Below are 20,323 nucleotides of genomic sequence, written 5' to 3'. Positions count from 1 at the left end.
CTATTTATTCATTCCAGTTTTCAAGAACTCGTTTTCAATTTCTCTGGTAAACTGGTCCACAAAGTCTAGACCCGGGTTGTTGTTGGACGAGAACCAGTTGAAAAGCGTTTCCGATTGGTTGGTGAAGTAATCGTCAAAGCCTTGCTGGTCAGGGTTTTGGTATTGCGGATATTCCATATTCGGCGGGGATGGAGCCTGCGGTTGCGGAGGTCTAACGGGCTCGTCCTGCTTGTTGATCTCGTCCTCAAAGTCGACCACCGTCTTCTTGACTGCTTTAGTCTTGAATTGCGAGCACAAGTACATTAGGATGGTGGAATAGCGGGTGCACAAGTGGAGCTCGTCGGGAGCAGCGTCTCTCAAACAGATTGCTGTTTTCTGGAGCAACAGGATAATCTCTTCCACTGGGATGATGCTCAGTCTGATGATGTCGCTGGCACTCTGGTCTGACTCGGGCTGCGAGACCGGCGTATGCGTTGTGAGAGTCAGGTAGCATTTCACAATAAATGCCACGGCTTTAATTACTCGCGTGACCCATCTGACAGGCATGTATTTGAGCAGCTTGAGTCTGTTCACCCGCTGCATCACCGAGATGACCTCCTTGGCCGCTTTATAAGCGAGCTCCACGTACCGGGAGTACTTGGCCAGCTCGTCCAGACGCAGACTGCGGCCTTTCTTGGAAGTGTTGGAAAGACCCATCGACGTGTCGTCATTCAAGGCGAGCGAATAGAGATACAATTTTGCGTAGTAGTAATCCAAAATTAGAGACTCTTTCTCCACCTGGTGGTTCACCTCTTTGTAGATCTTGGCCGACGAGTCCTGTACGATGAACTCGTCGTAGTTGTCGTTGATTGTGTGCGGCGTGGACGGTTTCAGCAGTTTGTGGTACTTCTTGTACCAGTTCTCCAGCAACGGAGAAAGGATATCGAGAACAGCAAGGTTCTGGTGTTTATTAAGACTACCCAGCTTCGGGTTGTGCACGTACAACGACTCGTAGCACAGCGACGTGAACTGGAGAAGTTCTATGGTTGCCTTTTGGTGAAGACTGAAAGCAAAGTTGGGGTCGTTGATGTCAACGTCGCTAAGTGTCTGTGAGAGCATCGACCGTTTGTTCAGGTTGATGGCCGAATGGGTCTCGGAGATGTGTGTTGCTAGGAAAGTGAGCGGGTGCTCGTCCAAAAGGAAACTGAGTCTGGTAGCTGTTCCAATAAGCATGAAAGACATAATCTCCGACCGTTTCATGGCACTGAGCCCCGTGTACTCTTCCTGGGCCTCGTCCTCCGGTGTATTGGCGTAGTCGCCCCATCGGAAGTGGATTGCGCGCGGGTTCCATTCGGTGAAGAGTAGGAACGACAGCAGAGTCCCGATACTTCTGCTACTAGACTCTCCCCAGACGGTCATACTGATGAGTCGCTGACAGTAGACCCACAGCTGTTCGTGGATCTCGATGTGTCTGTTTGGCGTGTCCAGTGAATGGTACCGCGAAGAGACGGTCAATATCGAGCACAACAGCATGGGATAGCCCGGTAGCACCTCTGGTTTGTGGAGCTCTTGCGGAATGAAGGGGAAGAACGGGTGCATGGTTGCAAAAAACAGCTTGATGAGTCTATGGGCCTCCTGGCTGGTGAGCACTTTGTCGGGTCCGATGTACTCAACGTCGTTCAAATCGGCAGACGGTCTGGGTCTGATCTTTAGAGTGGATCGAACAGGAGGCATGTGGAAACGACTCTGTTTGAATAATGGCAGAAGCGAGGAGTCGTGGCCAAACGACTCCTTTGCGCCCGAAGTGTCGTGTTCAGCCGTGAAGGAGTCGGCCGATGACACAGAAACCGCTTTGGAACGCTCTGAATTATCCAAAGTCGACTGATTGCTTGAGGCCGACCCGACAGACGGAAGATCTGGACCAGCAGAAACACCGGCCACGTCCAGCAGCCCAGGATCTCTAGGAGAGTCCACGCGTTTTTCCAGGTTCTGGATCCGCTCATAGGCGTCGATTCGATCCCGTTCGTCGGCCTTGGCAAAGTTCCCTGCAATATGGGCCAGAAACACCATTGTGGAGTTACTTGTGTTTTGCTGGGTCTCTTCGCGTGGGAAATCGGCAGGAGACGTTAGCAACGGCCTGAGAGAATGCGATGGCGGCGGCAAAACCGGAGTGAGCGAGTTGCTAGGGTCTGAGTTGGCCTTACGAAGCTTACCCATCACAACGTTGCGAGAGCCACCACGCTTGGTCTGCGTGAAAACACACTCTTTGCGCTCACGTTTGCAGCGGGCACATGGAGGATCGTGCGGAGAGTCCGCAGAGCCCAAGTCGCACTTGACTTTGCGCGTGCGACAGTTTAAGCAGGCTAGGTAGTTCCTCCTGTATTTAGGTTTATCCATAAAAAAAGGCGATCGACGCGTCGACCAGAAATGTGGAAGGGCGAAGTGCCGTTCTTGAAAATGAAAGAGGCAGCAACAAGGTTAGAGGTTACGAGATAGAAATTACCATGCATACACACTAAAGGGAGGATACTGGTGACGATGGCGGATTGTGGTCGCTCATTATATGCTTTATTACCTACTTACATTACCTAGATGGCAAACTTCTTAGTCCACTCCTTTGCCGTGGCCTCGTATTTCGCACGGTCGGTTTTGTAAATGTGAGCAATCTCTGGAACCAAAGGATCATCTGGATTAGCATCCGTCAACAACGAACAGATAGATAGAAGAACCTTGGAGATGGTCAGAGCCGGAGACCATTGATCTTTCAAGATATCAAGACAGATATTACCGTTGGAGTTAATGTTTGGGTGATATATCTTGGTCTGGAACGAGATCTTAGGAGGCTTAAATGGGTAGTCTGTAGGGAAATGGATAGAAAGGAAGAACACTCCTCCAGCATACGGCGAGTCTGGCGGACCCATAATCGAGGCTTGCCAGTGGTACAAATCGTCTCCCACAGGACCGGCGGAACACGAAGAAGGTGGGTCTCTTCCCAGATCACTTAATTCTTTATTGATTCTCTTTAACGACATGTATGATTATGGGTTCTAAATTTTAGAATGAAAGAAATTTACCTCTACGGGCAACAAGACAAATTCACCAAATCGCGGTTGCCCCAAAAATTCCGTTCCGGTATTTTTGTTCACCGGGCACCATTGCGAAATTTGTGCCCCTTGGCCAGCGGAAACTTCTCGAAATTCGCGGGATGGTTGACGAAAAGTGGCTGTCCAGATTTTAGCCAAAAGGCCGGGTAATCTATAAAGAACCATGTTTTTTTTTTTCTCATGTCCTTTAGCGGAGCCAGAAGCAGCTAATTAGGTAATCCGTGTGCCTTTTAAAATTTAGGGGAGGTCCTAATCCTTTGTTTTTGCTATGACAGGCAACTTTGGTTATAATTTCGACGAGACGGAGGCCTTCTTGATGTCTCTGAACTCAGAGAATCCAGATACGCCGATTTCAGACCCTTCCAGCGCGTCGCCCGCTCAAAATGAGGTCGCAAACGTTGCAAATTACAATTTTCAAGATAATATTGCTGACTGGCTAGACACTGGGGACTTGGACACAGAGCAGACAAAGACGCTATTCTCGTCTCCAGAGTCGGCGATCTCGCACTCAGATTCCTCTCACGCTCCGAGAGTGTCTCCTATAATCAATTCTAATGGGAGCAAAGTCAAAAAGGACCGTTCTTCTCACAATGTTGTGGAGAAGAAGTACCGAATGAACATAAATACCAAGATTCTTGAGCTTAGAGATGCGGTGCCGTCGTTGCGTGCTGCATCGGGAAAAAATGGTGCGCCGGTCGAGAACTTAGAAGGGCTGGTTCCGGCGGACAAGGTCAATAAGGCCAGCATTCTATCAAAGGCCACCGAGTACATTAGACATTTGGAGTCAAAGAATGCTGCTCTCATGAATGAGATCGCAATGCTCAGGACAAGCCTTGATCAACAGATGGCTCACCAGAACTATCGTCAGCAGGATACTCCACACTTCAGTCAACTGAACACTCCATACATGAACCAGCACCCAACCCCCGCCCACTACACTCCAAATCCCAGCCCGCATCACAACTCGAATCAATCTTATGTGATGGGGCCGCAGCAGCACATGCCGCTGGGATCAAAGATTATGTTGGGAGGTATGACTGCCATGGTTGGCACGCAATTTTTTGACCCCCAGGATACAAACTACAGAGGCTTGTCGTTCCTCCCGTTGCAACAGTTGTTCCCAATTCTCGAATCTCCACATGCTGCCACCGCGCTAAATGTTTCGCGGATACTGTTGTTTTTTGGCGGCCTGTTTTTGATTCTGCAGCCTTTGTACATCTCTCTCACGGCCCCGAAACAGAAGGCTGTCCAGCTTGGACAATCAGAGCTAGATTTGAGCTTGAGTGAGTACAACGTGGTACGACTTCTCGCTTCAAAGCTCCACATCACGTCTGTCGATCTCAAGGAAAAGTTGGACACTCTAAAAGCTTTGAACAGATTTTTCGCCAAGTGGGTGACCACAACGCTAGAAAATCAGAGCAAGACAACGTACACTCTGATCTGGAAACCCCTTTTCAAATTCTACTTCATTTCATTTGCAATAGATGATGGAATTGACGAGATTATCATATCTGACGAAACCATCAAATTCCACTTTACGCGACTTGTTTTAACCAAGATGATGATCACAAAAGTTGGAGGGTTCTTCAGCAGTGTGCTCGGGCTTCAGCGGAAGGCAGACAGTTTGGTTCTTGGGTTGGTGAAGAACTTAAAGCAAACTAAGGATATTAGCCAGTTCTCGAAAGAGGCAGTCACCATTTTGAAACTGATCAACAATGACATGGAGATTTTCGAAAATGAAGACGTGATCGAGCGACTGATTGATATACTGAAGTGGCGGGAAGTTAACAACACAAGATCGAACATTGCTGAATTCATACAGAACTCCGAGGACTCAGAACTCTCTTTAGCGAACCTAATATGCGTTATTAGATACGATCAATTACTGCAAGACTACCAGACGGCTGCTATTTCTGTGCTGGCTGACGACCCAGACAACAGCGACACTGAGCTTGCCTCGATTGTCGAGAAGATTAAAACGCAGCTACCACTCATTCCACAGACGTGTGTCAAACTTGAGAAGCACACAGCGATTCTCAACGGATTACTTGATCCCAACTCTGACAATGTGAAGCAGACGTTTGATATGGTCCTTGCTAGTGTCAAGGACCTGGTCGAGTACACCGAGGCGATCTATCCTACCGAGTCAGACGAGCAGAACGAATCTCTGGTGACCGACAGCACTATTTCCAAAATTTACCGGTTTGCACAGCAGCCTGGGCGAGTTTCCCAGCTAGTTGAGGACGAAATCAGGCTTTGTCTGACGTGCACCCTGATTTTGCATTACTTCGAGGCTGGTGAGACTTCGAACGCATGCCGTCTCATCAACTACTTGAATATTTCAGGGTTGTCAGAGTCTGTTTCGTTGCTGACTCTTATTGGACTTCTTCGCACAGTCATTGCTATTTCGGAGCACGTCGAGGAGCTCGACGACGAGAACACCCGCAACAAGCAGACAGTGGAGTCACTTGTCGGGTATCTGCGACTGTATGTTGGCACCACAACTGGTGGCAGCCAGTCTGGCGAATCTACTTCTTCCACGTCCGTGTCCGATGGTGCTGGACTTGATATCCAGGATCTGGACTTTGAGCTTCGCACCAGTATCAGCCACAAGCTTGTTTGTTTGGGCAAACAGATTGGTGACACGGATCTTTAATATGATACACATTTTAATTTTACGACATTTCAGATATTAAGTCACCTTTACACCTTATGTAAATCAGATCTGCTCAGAAACAAACTGGTCGATGTCGACCTCTTCCAGAGGAGCAGACCCGGCGTTGTTCACCTTGCTCTTTTCCTCTCTCAGTTCCAACCGCTTCAATTTACTGAGTGGACTCCATCCATGAACAGGCGCACTCAGCTTGAACGGATCCAAAAAGCCGACACATTGCTTGAACGAGTCTCCGAGACTGGCTATTTCGTGGATGATATCCTCGACACAGATGATGCCGTGGTCGCCGAGTCTGTCTTCAATGAGGTTGTTGTCGTCCAACTTCACCTGTTTGGACTGACCGTCTTCCTGGATCGTCACAGAGGCACGTTTCTGGATCAAGTTACGGACAGTAGCAAGCGAAGGAGTTCCGATCGAGAGATACGGACTGGTCAGTTTCAGCAGCGGCGCAACGGTAGAGTTCAGTTTCACAAATGTTCCCGTGTAGACGTGCTCCAGACGGAGCAGATCGAGGACTTTTCTGGCAGCAGAAGGAACCTTGGCTCCGTGCGGGCCAGGAATCCTCACGACAAAAAGCAGTCTCTCTTCTGTGTCGTCTGTATCCTTGGCAGATAGTCTTTCATGCTGAGAAACCCGTTTCACACGGTACTGTTCTCTTTCGGATGCACGATGCTTAGCGACCAGAGTCTCTGCTCTGATGAATTTGGCTTTTCTTTTCTGCTGTCTGCGTTTTCTCTGTTCCTCCAGTCTTTTGCGAGCCTGTTCTTGTTTCTCTATACGGAGTCTGTCGGCATTCTTCCGCTTCTTGAGAAGCACCTCTGGGTTTGTGTTGAGTTTTGTAGCTTCAGCCATGGTGAAGTGAAGATTTTAAAAAAAAAAAAAATTGTGCAGAAAAATTTATCAGGCGGTGTAGCTAGCCTTCGCAATCTTGCTTAATCAGTAAACCATCAGTAAACCAGCTCCACTTTATTTCTCTGTTTCCGCTTGAACCGCTCGAACGTGGCCAGGAACTGCACCAGCTTGGTCCATTCCTGGCCAAACACCGATTTGGAAAACTTCTTCTCGGCAACCAGGTGTCCTGCTGCGCGCATAGCGGTTTTCTCGGTCTCGCTCAGACTCTCGATCTTGTCGAAAACAGACCCCAGCGACGGGTACACCCCAGTGTAGTCCGGATCGGACTTGTCTGCAAAGAAGAAACCAGACGGAGTCGCATCAAGCGTCTCTGGAGTGGCAACCTTGCCGTCTTTCACCGGCAGCACAATGTCCAGAAGCGGGCCTGCACTGGCATGCACGATAGGAATGGCTCCGTTGAACAGGTACTCCACCACAGCAATTCCAAAGTGTTCGTTCCACATAGTGTTGAGACCAAAGTCGGCTTTCGACAGGTACTCGTCCAAAACGTCTCTCGGAGCGTTCACCTCGAAAACCACGTACTGTTCGATATCCAGCTTCTTGACCAATTCTTTCAACTCGACAACCGTTTCCTCGTCCTGCGCAGTTCTCGTGGATCCCACAAGCACCAGCTTGTACGGCTTCTCAGAAGTCTCCAGGTACTTGGCGTATTCCTCGATCAAAAGTCCGTGTCTCTTTTCCGGTCTGAACTGGGCAAGATACAGCATGGTGCGGTCCTTCTTGCCGAACGGACTGGCGATCTTGGTTTCGTCGATCCCTGTGGAAGGGTATAGGATCTTGGGAGGATGCGTTTCCACTACGTTGGACCAAACAGACTTGATGTGGTTACACGTCCATGTCGAGTTGCACAGAGTGATGTCGATGCACTGGGCCACAAACTCGTAGAACTCCATCATCAATTTCCAATAAACCCATTTGGCCCAGCCGTACACGCTCCACAGGTTCAGCTTGTTCAGCATATCTGACGAAATCAACGGATAATGCACATACGCGATGACAGGAATTCCCAGAAACGAAACCACAGGGTACGAGAACGGAAGACCCATGGTATCGATGAACACGTCTGGAACCAGTTTGTATAGACTGGTCAAAACCACAAATACAGACCCGAGAGCTTGTCCGACAATTGTAAAGTGTTTCCACGCCTTGCCTTCAACCAGCCACTTGTACTTGTTGTTCAGCTGAATGAACACAATACGGTCGTTCAATTCGTCTTCAAAGAAATCCACGCCAAACGTGGACCTCACGGATCGCAAAATCGAGCTCACACAGATCTCGTCTGTGGCAGTAAACGTGTATATAGCCACCAAGTTGCGTGACGACTGTTTCAAAGTATAGTAGACGCCATCCCATAGAACACGCTCGCCTCCGCCATTGGCGTCGCTATAAGGATGGAAAAACCCATAGATCACCGGTCTTTCCGCAAAGTCAGGGTCCATTGGTCTAGTACGGGCCAGAAACCCGTCATCGTCCTTATCAACCTTGGCCAATCGAAGATTATTCCCCACAACAGAGTCCTTGTTCAGTTTCATGGTGGAGTATAATTGGGGCTTGTTGGCCGCAAGAATCAGCCGTCTTCTGATAGCACCTTTCTTGACACCCAAAGAAGAATCAGGAATCGAACCTTTATCCAGTCCTTTCTCGATCAATTCTCGATAATTGTGAGGAGGCACTGAAAGAAACCTTAAGGCAGACGCCTCCACCGCCTTATAAGTCCCCCAGATAATTGCCACAATGGTGATGAGGAAACTGACGACATACGTAGCGTCCCATTTGGTGCGAACAGCAGGCTCCACAGCGTCCTGGAACGCCTTAGGAATCACAAGCGGACTTTGCACCATTGTCTCTTTTTCGATGATTTATTTTACAACTTATGTAAGCATATAAAGCGGATACTACATTTGAGTATCCTTTTTAGATTCGTCTGAAAGAGTCATATCGCCAACCTTCTCGTCAACATACGCATTGTTGGTATCGAGAGTCACAAACGAATGGCTGTTGATGTCGGTAGGGTGCGTTTTTTGTTTGAGTCCAAGTTCGGGAGCAGCAACAGTGACGGAGTGGATGCTGTGCTCCACGTTCTTTGGCAGAGAAAGAATGGTGTTCAGCGACTGGTTGGTGATCGAAGGCTGTGGTGAAAGCTCACGCTTGTAGCTAGACTGGTCGGTGATACTGCTCAGAGCCGTGGTGTTGCGGTTTCTGGACACCATTGACGAAGATGCCAACGAGGATAATCTCTCCTGCTTCTTACGCTCCCATCCAATCACAGAGCGGGCCTGGGAAGTGGGAAGTCCTGTCACCTTCTTGAGATCGTTGTACCAGTTCATCATCGAGTCGTAACTCTCGGCTCTGAACACCCAGTTGTGGCCCTTGCGCAATAATCCGTTCTGTTTGGCATGCAACACAAATTTGTGGTACGAGTTGGCGTTTGCCTCATCTTTTCTAGAATGCTCCGCAATTTGGCAGTCCTCAATGGCCAAAGACATGATAGGGACTGGATCGCGCTTGCGGTCGGCCGTTTTGAATTCATGAATGAATGTTGGTGTTAACACATAGTATCCCTTGGAATACGACTTGAGATACTTGGACTTTCTCTCGAGGTATCCGGCTCTGATTTCAAAAGTAAGCGGGTCATTTTGATGTGGATAATGAATTTCACTCAGATGTCTCATAGGGAGGTTCAAATCAATAAAATTCTTTGGATCTTTAGCAATGAACGAATCCCATTCGAATGATGGGTCTTTGGTGAGAAGACCGGAGTCGAGTTTGGAGATGAGTCCATCAAACACGTTTTGGGCCTGTTGACCCAACAGTTTTGCATAGACCGTCAGGGCGGTTTGAATCTCAATGTAAACCACCTTCTCCAACTCTTTTCCAGAGGTCTGTAGGTTGTTAAATGCCTCATGCAGATAGTTCTCTTCGGTTAATTGCCGCTTGATGAGTCTATTGACACTGAATCTAAGAAGATAAGGATCGTCTTTAGGAGTCAGGTTCTGCGGACGACTTTTAGCCGTCTCGACAGCCTTGACATATGCATTCAATTCGGCTTTCGTTTCCTGTTGGTATCTCCCAACTTGGTTCTTAAAATCACTTTGAAGAGATCTGATTTCTTTAATTTTAACCATCAGGTCCCGCTTCAAATCCTCCAAACGTGGGATGATGGTGCCGTTCAGCTCCTTCACGGTAGATTGCGCCAACAGCGCAGCATTGGAATGATACTGATACAAAACCGTAGGGAGATCTTGGATACTTCCATTTCCGAGAGGCAAAAACGACTTCTCAGCAATCTCAAAATCCTCGTTGGGCTCTGGACGGGTTTGCTCTTTGTGGCCGAAAAGAACCTGGCCCGTCTGGGGAGCCACAGAGTTCACCTTAACTGGCTGGTAGTATTCTCCGTCAAGTCCTTGGGTCACGAACGGGAACGTGATGGCATGGTGCAACCGGATTTGCTGTCTGCTGATTTCTTCATGGACAGACACTATCTCTTTCAAATAGTGCACCAGACATCCAATGATGGTCCGCCAAAGCCCGAACCGTGTTGCCAGAATCTCTGTAGGGTTGGCATCGGTGGGGACAAGGACAACCAGAGGGTCTGTTGGGTCGCGCTTGACTGCCTCTTTGTTGCGCAAGTTCTGGAGCATTTCTTGTTGTGAAGAGCCCCGAGACTGGAAACTCTTTGTTTGTTCCACTTGTTTTTGTCTTTGCTCGTCCAGCTGCTTCAGCTGGAGCTGATTCTGTAAACGTTGTTGTTCAGATACAAGACTCATGGATCTTATCGTTTCATGGATTAAAACAAATTTCCCAAAGCAGAAACAGGTTTCTGTTGGAGAGGGTAAAAGCAAGCGAACCAAAAAAAAAAAAAACCATCCACCTCGATGACGATGAGGTCTATCGACGCGCCGAATCTCGGTAGCTATTAGATTTAGATAGAATCGCCAATTTCTCGATTTGGATGCGCTGGGGTGACTATCTATTGGATCTAGAGCCCGGGTAAATATTACAATCTAATGAAGGTCGTTGTTGTTGGAGCCGGTGTCATTGGACTGACTACTGCCCTAACTCTGAGGAGAGAATTAAAATGCGAGGTGCTTGTGATTGCCAAGGAGATCCCTGGTGATACTGACACTATCTACACTTCTACCAAAGCTGGAGCTCAATGGGTGATGCCAAAGGAGAGCGAGCGTGCCAAGTACTCGTATCCGATTTACAAAGAGTTGAGTGAAATTCCTGAGGCTTGGATCATGAAGATCCCATTGTACTGTGGAGAGATCGGGTCAACTTCCAAGACGTTTGTGGAGCCAGCCGAGAAGTCGTTTGCTGATGGCTACGAATACATCGGACAAGATCCCGTCAAGTTCCCAGGTGTGTCTCATATCTACAAATTCAACACTTTCACCATTTCTCCTCCGCAGTACCTGATGTACTTGGCAAGTCTGCTACTTAAGGAAGGTGTGGAGATCCACCGTGGTGTTGTGAGAGACCTTGATGCTGTCAAATTCAAGGGAGAAGATCCTGACTACATTGTTAACAGTACAGGTATCCAGTACAACGATTTGGAGGGACGCAACGACCCTGAACTACGTCCCATCAGAGGCCACACTTTGCTGATCGAAAACAGTCTTCCTTATCAGGTTACATTCAACGAGGAGGACCCGGCTGAAGAAGGCGAGTTCTTGATGGTTTTCCCAAGAAAGGAAGGAGGTTCTGTGCTCGGTGGAATCTACGACTCCACGTCCCCAAGATTTGATGCCTCAATTCATCAGGACTTTGTCGAGAGACTGCAGAGAAAAGCAGAAAAGCATATTCCTGAGCTCAAGGGAAAGATTAACATCCTGAAGCACAATATCGGGTTCAGACCGCACAGAGACAGCGGCGCGCGAATTGAGTTCGACCCGCAAAACCCCAAGCTCGTGCACAACTACGGTTGTGGAAGCCTGGGCTTTATCGAAAGTTGGGGCTGTGCAAAAGAGGTACTTGAATTAATTAGAGGTTAAAAAGTATTTTTCTTGTTTATTTGTGCACTGCCTGTTTCTGGCACGTTTATGTTTCGTCAGGTAGTTGTGGTATTGGTTGCCCTGTTGGCAATGAGCGGACTGCGGCGTGTGCTGGAGACTCGCCCCGAGTTTCTGGCAACCGCAGTTCCGCCGGTAATTCGCATTTCTTCGCCCATTTTTGACTCCGACCCTGAGGAGTACATACGGTTGGGTTTAACTCCCCACCATTCCGTGGAGGTGACCACATTGTCAGGAGAAACTGTCACGGACAAGAGAGTGCTACACGGACGGTTTTTACACATTACAGACCTCCACCCGGATGAACTGTGCAAAATTGGCGGAGCCTTTGTTAACCAGTGTCATAAAGCCGACAAGAAAGCTAAGTCGGACGAGAAAATGCACCGCTTCGGAGACGCAATGAGCGGCTGCGATTCGTCGTTGGATTTGTACAAACATACTCTGGCCTGGATTAGAGAGAATCTCAAGGATAAAATAGATTTCGTTGTCTGGACTGGTGACAACGTGAGACATGATAACGATAGAAAATACCCCCGGTTCGAAAAAGAGATTCTTGATATGAATGAAAAGGTTGCTAAACGGATGAGCGAGACATTCCTGGACGATGGAGAAGAGACAATATATCCTCTTGACCGTCGGGTCAAGATTATCCCCAGCCTGGGAAACAATGATGTCTATCCGCACAATCTTTTCGCTCCTGGTCCGACGCTGCAAACGAGGGAAATGTACAAGATATGGAGGAACTTTGTTCCCACAGAACAGCTCCATACGTTTGATAGAGGCGCCTACTTTTTCAGAGAGGTGATACCCAACGAGCTGGCAGTGGTGTCCATCAACACACTGTATTTGTTCAAGTCGAATCCGCTCTGCGATAACTGTTACAATCGTAAACAGCCGGGTTACAAGCTTTTCGAATGGCTCGGAGTGGTGTTGAAAGAATTACGGAAACGCAAGATGAAGGTCTGGCTGACTGGCCATGTTCCACCGGTGCCCAAAAACCTCCACTATAGCTGTCATGCTAAAATGAGCGTTTGGCAGCACGAGTACCGTGACATTATCATCGGCTCTCTATATGGACACATGAACATTGACCACTTTGTTCCACTGGATAGTGTCAAGTCCTGGAGAATGCTTGAGAAAAAACTGGGACCCCGAGAACAACTTGGTTATAAGACCTACGATGATGACGAGGATATCGACGACATGGATATTTATGAGCAGTTTGATCTACTTGACGACGATTTCGACGTTTTGCGTGCCTCGCAAAGGTACGAGGGAGCCACCTCTGGGAAAGTCACCTATTTAGAGACAGTCAGAGATACTCTTTACGCGAAACTCAAGGGACCGAAGAAATACGGCAGACACGGTGAAAGATACTCGTTTGCGCACGTTTCTGCCTCGATAGTCCCCACCTTCAATCCTGGGTTCCGTGTTTGGGAGTACAACGTTACCGAGTTGCAGAAAAAAGAGGTGGAAACATTCCAGCCATGGGACGATTTTTTCGCCGATCTCGAGCTCGAGCTTCAAGAGAACGATATAGCAGCGGAACAAGTTGAGTCTGCTGCCGTCCCACGCAAGGACAAGACGCTGCCGCCAATCATGCCCGACACTGCAGCTCTTGGTCCTGCGTACACCCCGCAACTATTTTCTCCTGAACGCTACACGCAGTACTTCCTTGATTTGGAAGAGGCCGCCAAGGACGAGGAGTGGGTGTTTGATTTCAAGCCGCAATACTCAACAGACAGCAAACCTTACAACATGGAGAGTCTGCTGGTTGCTGATTGGATCAAGCTTGCACGCAAGCTGGCAAAGTCCAAGCCAGTGGACAAGTCCGACGTCGACACAGAAAGTGCAGCTAAGCTGTGGGACACGTATCTGAACCGGGCGTTCATCAAGACCCACTACGAGGACCTGCCGTTTGCCAGAGACTAAGAGTTTTTGGCGGGCTGTGCAGATATTTTCCGGGGGAAAAAAATAACAAGTCTGAGCTGCAACCATTTTTAGACGCTCGTTGCCAGATTTAATTCAATCATCTAGCATATTTCCGGGAGAAATGGGTATCCTCAGAAGAGATGATTTTGAAGACCTTTTAGGTGACAACTTTGATATCGCTGCAGATTTCAAACAGTACACAGATGCCAGCTACCTGGAAGAAGCGGTAGCTGCTGAAAATGCAACCGAGTCTCTCAACCAAAGCTCAATTTTCACCAAGATAGCTCTGCCGCTGAAGCACACGTTTGAGCAAAAGGACGTGGTGGTACTTGTGTTTTTGATTGTGTGTTTCCTGACTCTCTTGGCCGTGTTCATTGGAGCCGTTTATTTCGGTTACCGCGAGTATAGTCTTCTACTCAGGCGCGTTAGTCTTTACGAGAAGAATATCAAGTCCAGCGATGAGGAGAAGGACGGAGAGTCCAAGAGTAACAACCAGCGCAGCACGCACACGGGCCCTGCATCGAGCCACCAGGTCAGGGGTTCGGCGTTCTCTTCGTCTCCCTACAGCGCATCTTCCAACGGACACGGCGTGACCAGAAGCAGCCTGGTTCTTTCCGACAATGTGAGACAACCAACAAGTTTGGCCAAGACTCCTCACTCGTGGAAACATCCCCTTTCGAAGTTCTCCAAGCGTGAGATCGACGAAGATCTGTACAGATCCAATAGACTTTCTCCGGGAACACAGACTTCGTCTCCAATAGACGGCGGATACATGCCGAGCTGGGGATCAGTGATTGATTCAAGACTATCGCCGATCGACATTGTTCAGGGAAGTATTTCCCCAGATGGTATAAAAACTACACCGCCGCCAGAAACTGCGGCTGGGTTGAATTACACTGAACACGGATTGAACGAGTATACATTTACAAACGGGAACGGATTGTACGGCGAAATTCACGCTGCTGACAACAACAACAATCAACAAAACTCTCCTGAGCCTGAAGAGTATAGGGAGATCAAGGAGCCTGAAATTGTGTACACCATGGTGCAACTTTACGAGCTCGAGCCGCTGGACATGATCCAGGAGTTTGCTGAGGGAAAGGACAATAAGCTACTTTCCGTGGACATGCTGTTCCCGAAACTGCCAATCAACCCTGACAGCTCTGTGGTTGAGTACGAAAAGGATCTCACCATGATCAGACTTAATCTGCTCAACTCGTCACTGGACACGGCGTCCAAGACGATCGAGTTGATAAAACTCCTGACAAACTCTCTCGGAACACAGAAATTCAACAACCCTCGCATATTCCTTATGTCGTACGGCATTCTTATCGAGAAACTGGTCGAGTCTGAATACGTCACCAAGCCAGGAAACGGAATACCAACCATCTTGATCGGCGCGTTCATTGAGGTGGTGGTCAAATATTGCGTTTGCTGCTGGAAGTATTCAACGTCCAAGCACGTGAAACTTGATAGGAAGTTTGCCGAGTGGAACATGACGCCGTTTGTTCCGTCGCAGTTCAAAATCTTCAAATACATATTCACGCTGATCAAGTCTGGACACAAAATTGAGCTTCTTGGAGAAGTGCTCATCTTCTTTTCGACCCCTCCGACTCCGCACAATCTCGCATACTTGTTCGTTGAATCGGAGCTGGCCCAGTATGAGAATCCTGAGGTGTTGGAACTCTTGACGTATCTGCAAAAACAGATCAATAATGAACATTTGGAGTGTTGCGGTACAAACTCGTACCTTGCGGGGAACTCTTCCCCAGAATATTCAGATCTTGAAACATTGTTGCATTCTCGCGTCTCAAGAAAATCAGAGAGCTTCAGACGTGCGCTTCCCGGTGCCTTCGCACGGGAACAGAATGGCTCTCCATCAACTTGAAATGTAGATTCTGTATAGCCACTGCGAATAGAGAGGACAAATTATGAGACTAATCCTTGAAGTTTCTGAACTGATCGTAGTTCACCAGCGCTTGCATACATCCCCACTCGGTGAGCTTGTTTCTTAGCCATTTAAGCTGCACTGGTTTGGTCAGGTAGTCATTGCATCCGGCTGCCAGAGCCTGCTGTTTGTCGGCAGCAGAAGTCGAAGCGGTCAGTGCGACAATGATAATAGGAGAACGGAACAGGTTATGGTCTAGCCGGTCAGATGCTGTGAGCTCTTCGGGCTCGTTGGCCTGAGCCAGGTTGGCAAAGTTGCCAATTCTGTTTAGTCTTTCCAAGCGTCTGATTTCCTCAGTGACCTCAATTCCAGAAATCACAGGTAACTGAATATCCATGAAACAAAGGTGGAATCCACCCTCTCTCCACATTTCCAAACCTTCTTCACCGTTTGTAGCGATCTTGAAATGAACATTACAAGACTTGAGGTGTCGAGCCATAATCTTTTGGTTCACCAGGTTATCTTCGATGACCAGCACGTTAATGTTTGTCAAGATCTTGTTAATTCCAGGCTTTGGCTGTTGCTTGATTTTCAACGCCGAAGCAACGTCTTCCTTTTTAGGGCCCTTTTTCGATGAAAGCGACTTAACAGACGCGGAGGTAGTCTCCGAGACCTCGGACGACTTCTCTGCTGTGTCTGCAGAAGCAGGCTCATCAAATGTTGGCGTCCTACCAGGGGTTCCTGTATTATTCGAGTGCTGCGAAGAAGGAGACTTGCTGCCATTTCTTGTTCCTCTTGGGAATAAGATCACTGTTGAAGACGACTGCCCGTTTTCGTGCACCGATCCCTTGCCAAATCTCGTGATGTCTCTTGGTGGGGGCAAACTTTGTTCTCCGAGAATAGCCACCTTGCTGGTGTAGCTATTTTCTGGGGAGACTGGATCTTGCGGTGTTCTTGCCTGGTTGGACCGGCCCGTTGGAGGTCCATTGAAGAAAGCAGGAGCGTTTGCAGAGTCCTTGGCGATCTCCGAGTTGAAAGATCCCGAGCCAGCAGCACTAGGCTGAACAAAAGAAGTCGTGTCTGTGGTTTGTCTGTATTGCACCGGACCTGGCCTTTTCTCAGCCACCGGATATGGAGTATCAATTATGAAGGAATCTTCCACTTTCATTCCACCAGGGAAGTACTGGTCCACGATTTTCATGATGAATGCGTCAGGCTCCAGGACAATTGTGGTGGTGCGAGGTCTTGCTTGGTTTCTCAGTTGGTTCAGCGGCGATGGTTTGTGAGATGACGGTTCAGGGATTCTATCGGCAATCGACGGTTCAGGGTGGTTCAACAGTGACGACTTGGAGGCAGGAATCGGGATCGGAGACACCGGGATTGTGTGTAGACTGGCCATTTCGGCGACGGAGCCCGTCTGTCGGAGTTTTGGAACCTTGTTTGACAAGTTGGTGCTGCTGGAACGACTCATTAGAGTTTTGGGAGGCAACGAGGAAGGTTGCGAGGCAAGTGGCGAGCCCTGGTACGTGTGCTCTCTTGGAGGCTGGTGGGGCTGGAGGTTGAACGAATTGGCCACAGGCGAGCTCTGGGAGGGAATTTCAAGTTTGAGAATTAATTCGGATGGGTCAAATTGCTGAGCCAGTGTTGTCGGGAACTTCAGCATTATCTGGGACTTGACGTCGTCGACAAGGTCACCGGGGCCCACAAACATGGTGGTTGCGTTCCCGCCAGGCCGCTTCACCCAAATACGTGTTCTTGCCGGCTGGGGAAGTTGAGGGTTCTGATGGGTATTTGGAGAAGATGCCGTGAGAGTAATGTACGGACTTGGAGTCTGCCCAAATCCGGGCACAAAGCCCGGGTTCGAAACAGAAGGCCCAAACTCCGGCGGAGGAAGGCTGTTTCTCTTCAAATAGGAAAAGGTGTTCATTGGGAGGAAAAAGGACCAAAATACAAAAGGCAGGTTTTTTAGTTTGCAAATAATAGTTAAATTGTATGGGACGGGCAAAGTTTCTTTCTCTGGTGGCGAGACGGGGGATTGTCAGCTTTTTGGGGATCAGGAAAGTGAAGCCCAAGAACCTGGTTGGCATTAGAACCGACGAGGAGCCGAAAACAAACCGAGAGAAGGTTATAGGAGACGTCTGTTCGAGACTGAATATCCAGAGAGCACCAAAACCCAAGAGCTTGGTGGTATCGCTATTTGAAAACAAGCAGGAAACATATCCGCCGATCGAGGAAGTTCAACGGTTTCACTTCAATCGATATAAATACCCCGTCACTCAGGACGAGCTCGATGCCGTGCCTGGACTGATTCCTTGCTCTCCTATTGGCGTTGTGACCCCAAATACCCCGTATATTCAGTCGCTCCAGGAACTGAAAGGTGTGCAATCGAACTTGTACTCGCTAGCTATTGAGACCCGGATGACTACGAGACGGCCCATCTACAAGTGCGAATTCTTTACGCTGTCATTCTATCCAGAGTCATCGTTTGTTGGTCGGATTCGTAAGTCCAAGCCGGCGATTTTGTTTTCGTTCGACCAGACCTCGCTATTTAACAACCCGGACGCCATGGCACAACTCAAAGGCTGCAATATCGGCATAGATACAGTCAAGTTTCACCCGTTTTCTCTTTCTGTCCACCGGACAAAGACTACAAAGTTTTACCGCAAGACCTTCTTCAAATATTGCATGGAGAACAACATGAGAGAGAAATACGACGGGGTGTACAAGTTCCACTTGTTTATCCGACCGGTGACGACTGCAGACTTTGTACGGCTGGATCGTTGCATCGCGGAGGCTCTGCAAAGCCTCCGCGGACACAAAGGCCCGTTTGAGCCAGACCCCAAGGGACGACTGGACGAAAGACGTATCAGCGCGGTCTGCAAGACGTACGGACTTCCTCCATTAAAATAAGAGAACTATATCTGACACCAGTCGGGCTGTTCGGTGGAGTACTTCCACTTGCCCCCATTATCATAATACTCCATTGCATGCAGATACAACACCAGCTTGCTGCGTTCCGGCTCCAGATACAAGTTTGTGCCGCACTCCGTGCACCGAGAGCCGGACATCTGGTTTTTGCGCGTTGTTTCTGCGTTTTTCGTAAGGCTGTCAAACACCTCTGGATTCGAGTAATCCTTGTTTGCAGCAAAAACTCCCTGTTTATATAGATAATCGTTAACGATCGGATGACCAAGGTTGCGTAGATGTATTCGGATCTGGTGGGTGCGTCCTGTGAGCGGGCGGCACTCGACAATCGACTGGTTGAGTTTCTCCGAGTACCTGACAAGTTTGAACTGGGTGGTGGCAGACCTCGACTCCACGCCGTGTTCCAGCCCGCGCTTCGAGTCAACCACCAAAACGTCGTCGTTGCACACACATTCCTCGGGGAACTTGCCCTCGACGCGCGCCACGTACACCTTGGTGATCTGCTTGTCGCGAATGCCCTGCTGTATTTCGTGAGCCGTTGAAACTTTTTTCGCCAAAATACAGATACCGCTGGTCACCTTGTCGAGACGGAAACAGGGCTTGAGCTCGCTCGCATGCACCTGCTGTTTCAACAGCTCGACCAAAGTGTTGTAGAAATACGTCCGCACAGGATGGATTGGGATTCCCGACGGCTTGTTGACCACCACCAAGTCGTCGTCCTCGTAAATGACTTTAATTGGAGCATCCACGATGGGAGGCTCGTGCCAGTGCATCTGGGTGACTATCTGGTCGCCGTTCTTCAACAGGTGCTTGAACAGTGATTTCTGCTGGAAAACAACCGACTCCTTCTTGATTCTTCGATGCACCTTCACCAGCCCAGACTCGATGTGCTCGCGGTGGATATCCACGGTGGTGTCTCTGAACTCGGAACCCAGCACGTCCAGCAGAAACCGGCCATACCACCGGCCCTTCACAGAGACCCGTTTCTCGCGGTAGTACGGCTTCACAAACCGCAGCCCGTCCCTTAATATATACTCGGGCATAAATAATTATGAAAAATTCATTACTCTAGTAAATCCCCATAATGTAGGCCAATCTGGTCACCACCAGATCGACGGCCATGGTGATCGAGTCACGTGCAAGCACCATCTTGGACCCGTCCACCTCGTGCCAGCTGATGGCCACCTCGTCCACGGGGATGCCCTGGTTGATGGCCAGAATTAGGATCTCCACGTCAAAAATCCATCCCTCGGTGTGCATGCGGGGGAAGATCTTGGCGATCGCCGCCTTGTTGAACAGCTTGAACCCGCATTGGGTGTCTTTGATTGTGCGGATCCCAAAAACATACACCAGCGTGTGCAATGCGTACATTAAAAAGTTTCTGATGAACGATCGCTTCACCACGGCGTCTGTGTTCACCATGTGCGAGCGCGAGCCAATCGCAACCGCAGGAATTGTGTCTGGCTCGCGTTTATCCAGTTTCTGAATGCTCTGCATCAGCTTGTCCAGGTCGCTGAACTTGGATGCCCCGTCAGCGTCGGCAAAGATGGCGTACTTGCCTCGCACAAACTGGATCCCGTGGGTCACTGCACCACCCTTGCCTCTATTCTTGACAAACTCAACCACTCGCAACACGTGCGGTGCCAGCTCCAGCTCGGCAGCCAGCTCCAGAGCATACACTGCAGTGTCGTCCTTAGACCCATCGTCCACCACCAAAATCTCGTATTTGCCAGCATACTGCTTGTCCAGATGCTCTACGCACTCGCTCAGCATCAGCTTCAGCCGCCCGTGCTCATTATAGCACGGAATCACCACGGAAACCTCGATATCGTCCGAGGACTTGCCATTGCGCGGAGGTAGCTTAAACCGGCCGTCTGCGTTGTTTGTTATATACTCG

General features: G+C 49.0%; 18 protein-coding genes across 18 annotated transcripts; 9 read left to right on the top strand and 9 right to left on the bottom strand.

Annotated features, from left to right (window-relative positions):
* OGAPHI_001428 (uncharacterized protein) lies at nucleotides 1-2,376 on the bottom strand (the record flags this gene model as incomplete). The annotated part of the gene is made up of 1 exon (XM_046202189.1): nucleotides 1-2,376. The coding sequence occupies one exon, from the start codon at nucleotides 2,374-2,376 to the stop codon at nucleotides 1-3; it is 2,376 nt and encodes a 791-aa protein (XP_046063570.1).
* On the top strand, nucleotides 1,643-1,864 carry OGAPHI_001429 (uncharacterized protein; the record flags this gene model as incomplete). The annotated part of the gene is made up of 1 exon (XM_046202190.1): nucleotides 1,643-1,864. One exon carries the CDS (start codon nucleotides 1,643-1,645, stop codon nucleotides 1,862-1,864), a length of 222 nt encoding a protein of 73 aa, XP_046063571.1.
* Nucleotides 2,377-2,567: 191 nt separating the features above from the next.
* OGAPHI_001427 (uncharacterized protein) lies at nucleotides 2,568-3,011 on the bottom strand (the record flags this gene model as incomplete). Its single annotated transcript, XM_046202187.1, has 1 exon — nucleotides 2,568-3,011. The coding sequence occupies one exon, from the start codon at nucleotides 3,009-3,011 to the stop codon at nucleotides 2,568-2,570; it is 444 nt and encodes a 147-aa protein (XP_046063569.1).
* Nucleotides 3,012-3,351: 340 nt separating this feature from the next.
* Nucleotides 3,352-5,739, top strand: OGAPHI_001426 (uncharacterized protein; the record flags this gene model as incomplete). The annotated part of the gene is made up of 1 exon (XM_046202186.1): nucleotides 3,352-5,739. The coding sequence occupies one exon, from the start codon at nucleotides 3,352-3,354 to the stop codon at nucleotides 5,737-5,739; it is 2,388 nt and encodes a 795-aa protein (XP_046063568.1).
* Nucleotides 5,548-5,751, bottom strand: OGAPHI_001425 (uncharacterized protein; the record flags this gene model as incomplete). Its single annotated transcript, XM_046202185.1, has 1 exon — nucleotides 5,548-5,751. The coding sequence occupies one exon, from the start codon at nucleotides 5,749-5,751 to the stop codon at nucleotides 5,548-5,550; it is 204 nt and encodes a 67-aa protein (XP_046063567.1).
* Nucleotides 5,752-5,802: 51 nt separating this feature from the next.
* OGAPHI_001423 (uncharacterized protein) lies at nucleotides 5,803-6,609 on the bottom strand (the record flags this gene model as incomplete). Its single annotated transcript, XM_046202183.1, has 1 exon — nucleotides 5,803-6,609. One exon carries the CDS (start codon nucleotides 6,607-6,609, stop codon nucleotides 5,803-5,805), a length of 807 nt encoding a protein of 268 aa, XP_046063565.1.
* Nucleotides 5,929-6,372, top strand: OGAPHI_001424 (uncharacterized protein; the record flags this gene model as incomplete). The annotated part of the gene is made up of 1 exon (XM_046202184.1): nucleotides 5,929-6,372. The coding sequence occupies one exon, from the start codon at nucleotides 5,929-5,931 to the stop codon at nucleotides 6,370-6,372; it is 444 nt and encodes a 147-aa protein (XP_046063566.1).
* Nucleotides 6,610-6,704: 95 nt separating the features above from the next.
* OGAPHI_001421 (uncharacterized protein) lies at nucleotides 6,705-8,510 on the bottom strand (the record flags this gene model as incomplete). Its single annotated transcript, XM_046202181.1, has 1 exon — nucleotides 6,705-8,510. The coding sequence occupies one exon, from the start codon at nucleotides 8,508-8,510 to the stop codon at nucleotides 6,705-6,707; it is 1,806 nt and encodes a 601-aa protein (XP_046063563.1).
* OGAPHI_001422 (uncharacterized protein) lies at nucleotides 7,018-7,554 on the top strand (the record flags this gene model as incomplete). The annotated part of the gene is made up of 1 exon (XM_046202182.1): nucleotides 7,018-7,554. The coding sequence occupies one exon, from the start codon at nucleotides 7,018-7,020 to the stop codon at nucleotides 7,552-7,554; it is 537 nt and encodes a 178-aa protein (XP_046063564.1).
* Nucleotides 8,511-8,564: 54 nt separating the features above from the next.
* On the bottom strand, nucleotides 8,565-10,436 carry OGAPHI_001420 (uncharacterized protein; the record flags this gene model as incomplete). Its single annotated transcript, XM_046202180.1, has 1 exon — nucleotides 8,565-10,436. One exon carries the CDS (start codon nucleotides 10,434-10,436, stop codon nucleotides 8,565-8,567), a length of 1,872 nt encoding a protein of 623 aa, XP_046063562.1.
* A 240-nt stretch (nucleotides 10,437-10,676) lies between these two features.
* Nucleotides 10,677-11,663, top strand: OGAPHI_001419 (uncharacterized protein; the record flags this gene model as incomplete). Its single annotated transcript, XM_046202179.1, has 1 exon — nucleotides 10,677-11,663. One exon carries the CDS (start codon nucleotides 10,677-10,679, stop codon nucleotides 11,661-11,663), a length of 987 nt encoding a protein of 328 aa, XP_046063561.1.
* A 90-nt stretch (nucleotides 11,664-11,753) lies between these two features.
* Nucleotides 11,754-13,613, top strand: OGAPHI_001418 (uncharacterized protein; the record flags this gene model as incomplete). Its single annotated transcript, XM_046202178.1, has 1 exon — nucleotides 11,754-13,613. One exon carries the CDS (start codon nucleotides 11,754-11,756, stop codon nucleotides 13,611-13,613), a length of 1,860 nt encoding a protein of 619 aa, XP_046063560.1.
* A 121-nt stretch (nucleotides 13,614-13,734) lies between these two features.
* Nucleotides 13,735-15,501, top strand: OGAPHI_001417 (uncharacterized protein; the record flags this gene model as incomplete). Its single annotated transcript, XM_046202176.1, has 1 exon — nucleotides 13,735-15,501. The coding sequence occupies one exon, from the start codon at nucleotides 13,735-13,737 to the stop codon at nucleotides 15,499-15,501; it is 1,767 nt and encodes a 588-aa protein (XP_046063559.1).
* On the bottom strand, nucleotides 14,667-17,428 carry OGAPHI_001415 (uncharacterized protein; the record flags this gene model as incomplete). Its single annotated transcript, XM_046202174.1, has 2 exons — nucleotides 14,667-15,522; nucleotides 15,609-17,428. 2 exons carry the CDS (start codon nucleotides 17,426-17,428, stop codon nucleotides 14,667-14,669), a joined length of 2,676 nt encoding a protein of 891 aa, XP_046063557.1.
* Nucleotides 16,029-17,138, top strand: OGAPHI_001416 (uncharacterized protein; the record flags this gene model as incomplete). The annotated part of the gene is made up of 2 exons (XM_046202175.1): nucleotides 16,029-16,374; nucleotides 16,789-17,138. The coding sequence occupies 2 exons, from the start codon at nucleotides 16,029-16,031 to the stop codon at nucleotides 17,136-17,138; spliced, it is 696 nt and encodes a 231-aa protein (XP_046063558.1).
* Nucleotides 17,429-17,493: 65 nt separating the features above from the next.
* On the top strand, nucleotides 17,494-18,411 carry OGAPHI_001414 (uncharacterized protein; the record flags this gene model as incomplete). The annotated part of the gene is made up of 1 exon (XM_046202173.1): nucleotides 17,494-18,411. The coding sequence occupies one exon, from the start codon at nucleotides 17,494-17,496 to the stop codon at nucleotides 18,409-18,411; it is 918 nt and encodes a 305-aa protein (XP_046063556.1).
* A 5-nt stretch (nucleotides 18,412-18,416) lies between these two features.
* On the bottom strand, nucleotides 18,417-19,469 carry OGAPHI_001413 (uncharacterized protein; the record flags this gene model as incomplete). Its single annotated transcript, XM_046202172.1, has 1 exon — nucleotides 18,417-19,469. One exon carries the CDS (start codon nucleotides 19,467-19,469, stop codon nucleotides 18,417-18,419), a length of 1,053 nt encoding a protein of 350 aa, XP_046063555.1.
* A 25-nt stretch (nucleotides 19,470-19,494) lies between these two features.
* On the bottom strand, nucleotides 19,495-20,199 carry OGAPHI_001412 (uncharacterized protein; the record flags this gene model as incomplete). Its single annotated transcript, XM_046202171.1, has 1 exon — nucleotides 19,495-20,199. One exon carries the CDS (start codon nucleotides 20,197-20,199, stop codon nucleotides 19,495-19,497), a length of 705 nt encoding a protein of 234 aa, XP_046063554.1.
* Between the last annotated feature and the right edge of the window lie 124 nt (nucleotides 20,200-20,323).

The sequence above is a fragment of the Ogataea philodendri genome (genome assembly GCF_020536065.1).
Source record: "Ogataea philodendri strain CBS6075 chromosome Unknown scaffold11, whole genome shotgun sequence".
Taxonomy (NCBI): Eukaryota; Fungi; Ascomycota; class Pichiomycetes; order Pichiales; family Pichiaceae; genus Ogataea; species Ogataea philodendri.
This window is presented reverse-complemented; position numbering and strand designations above follow the sequence as displayed.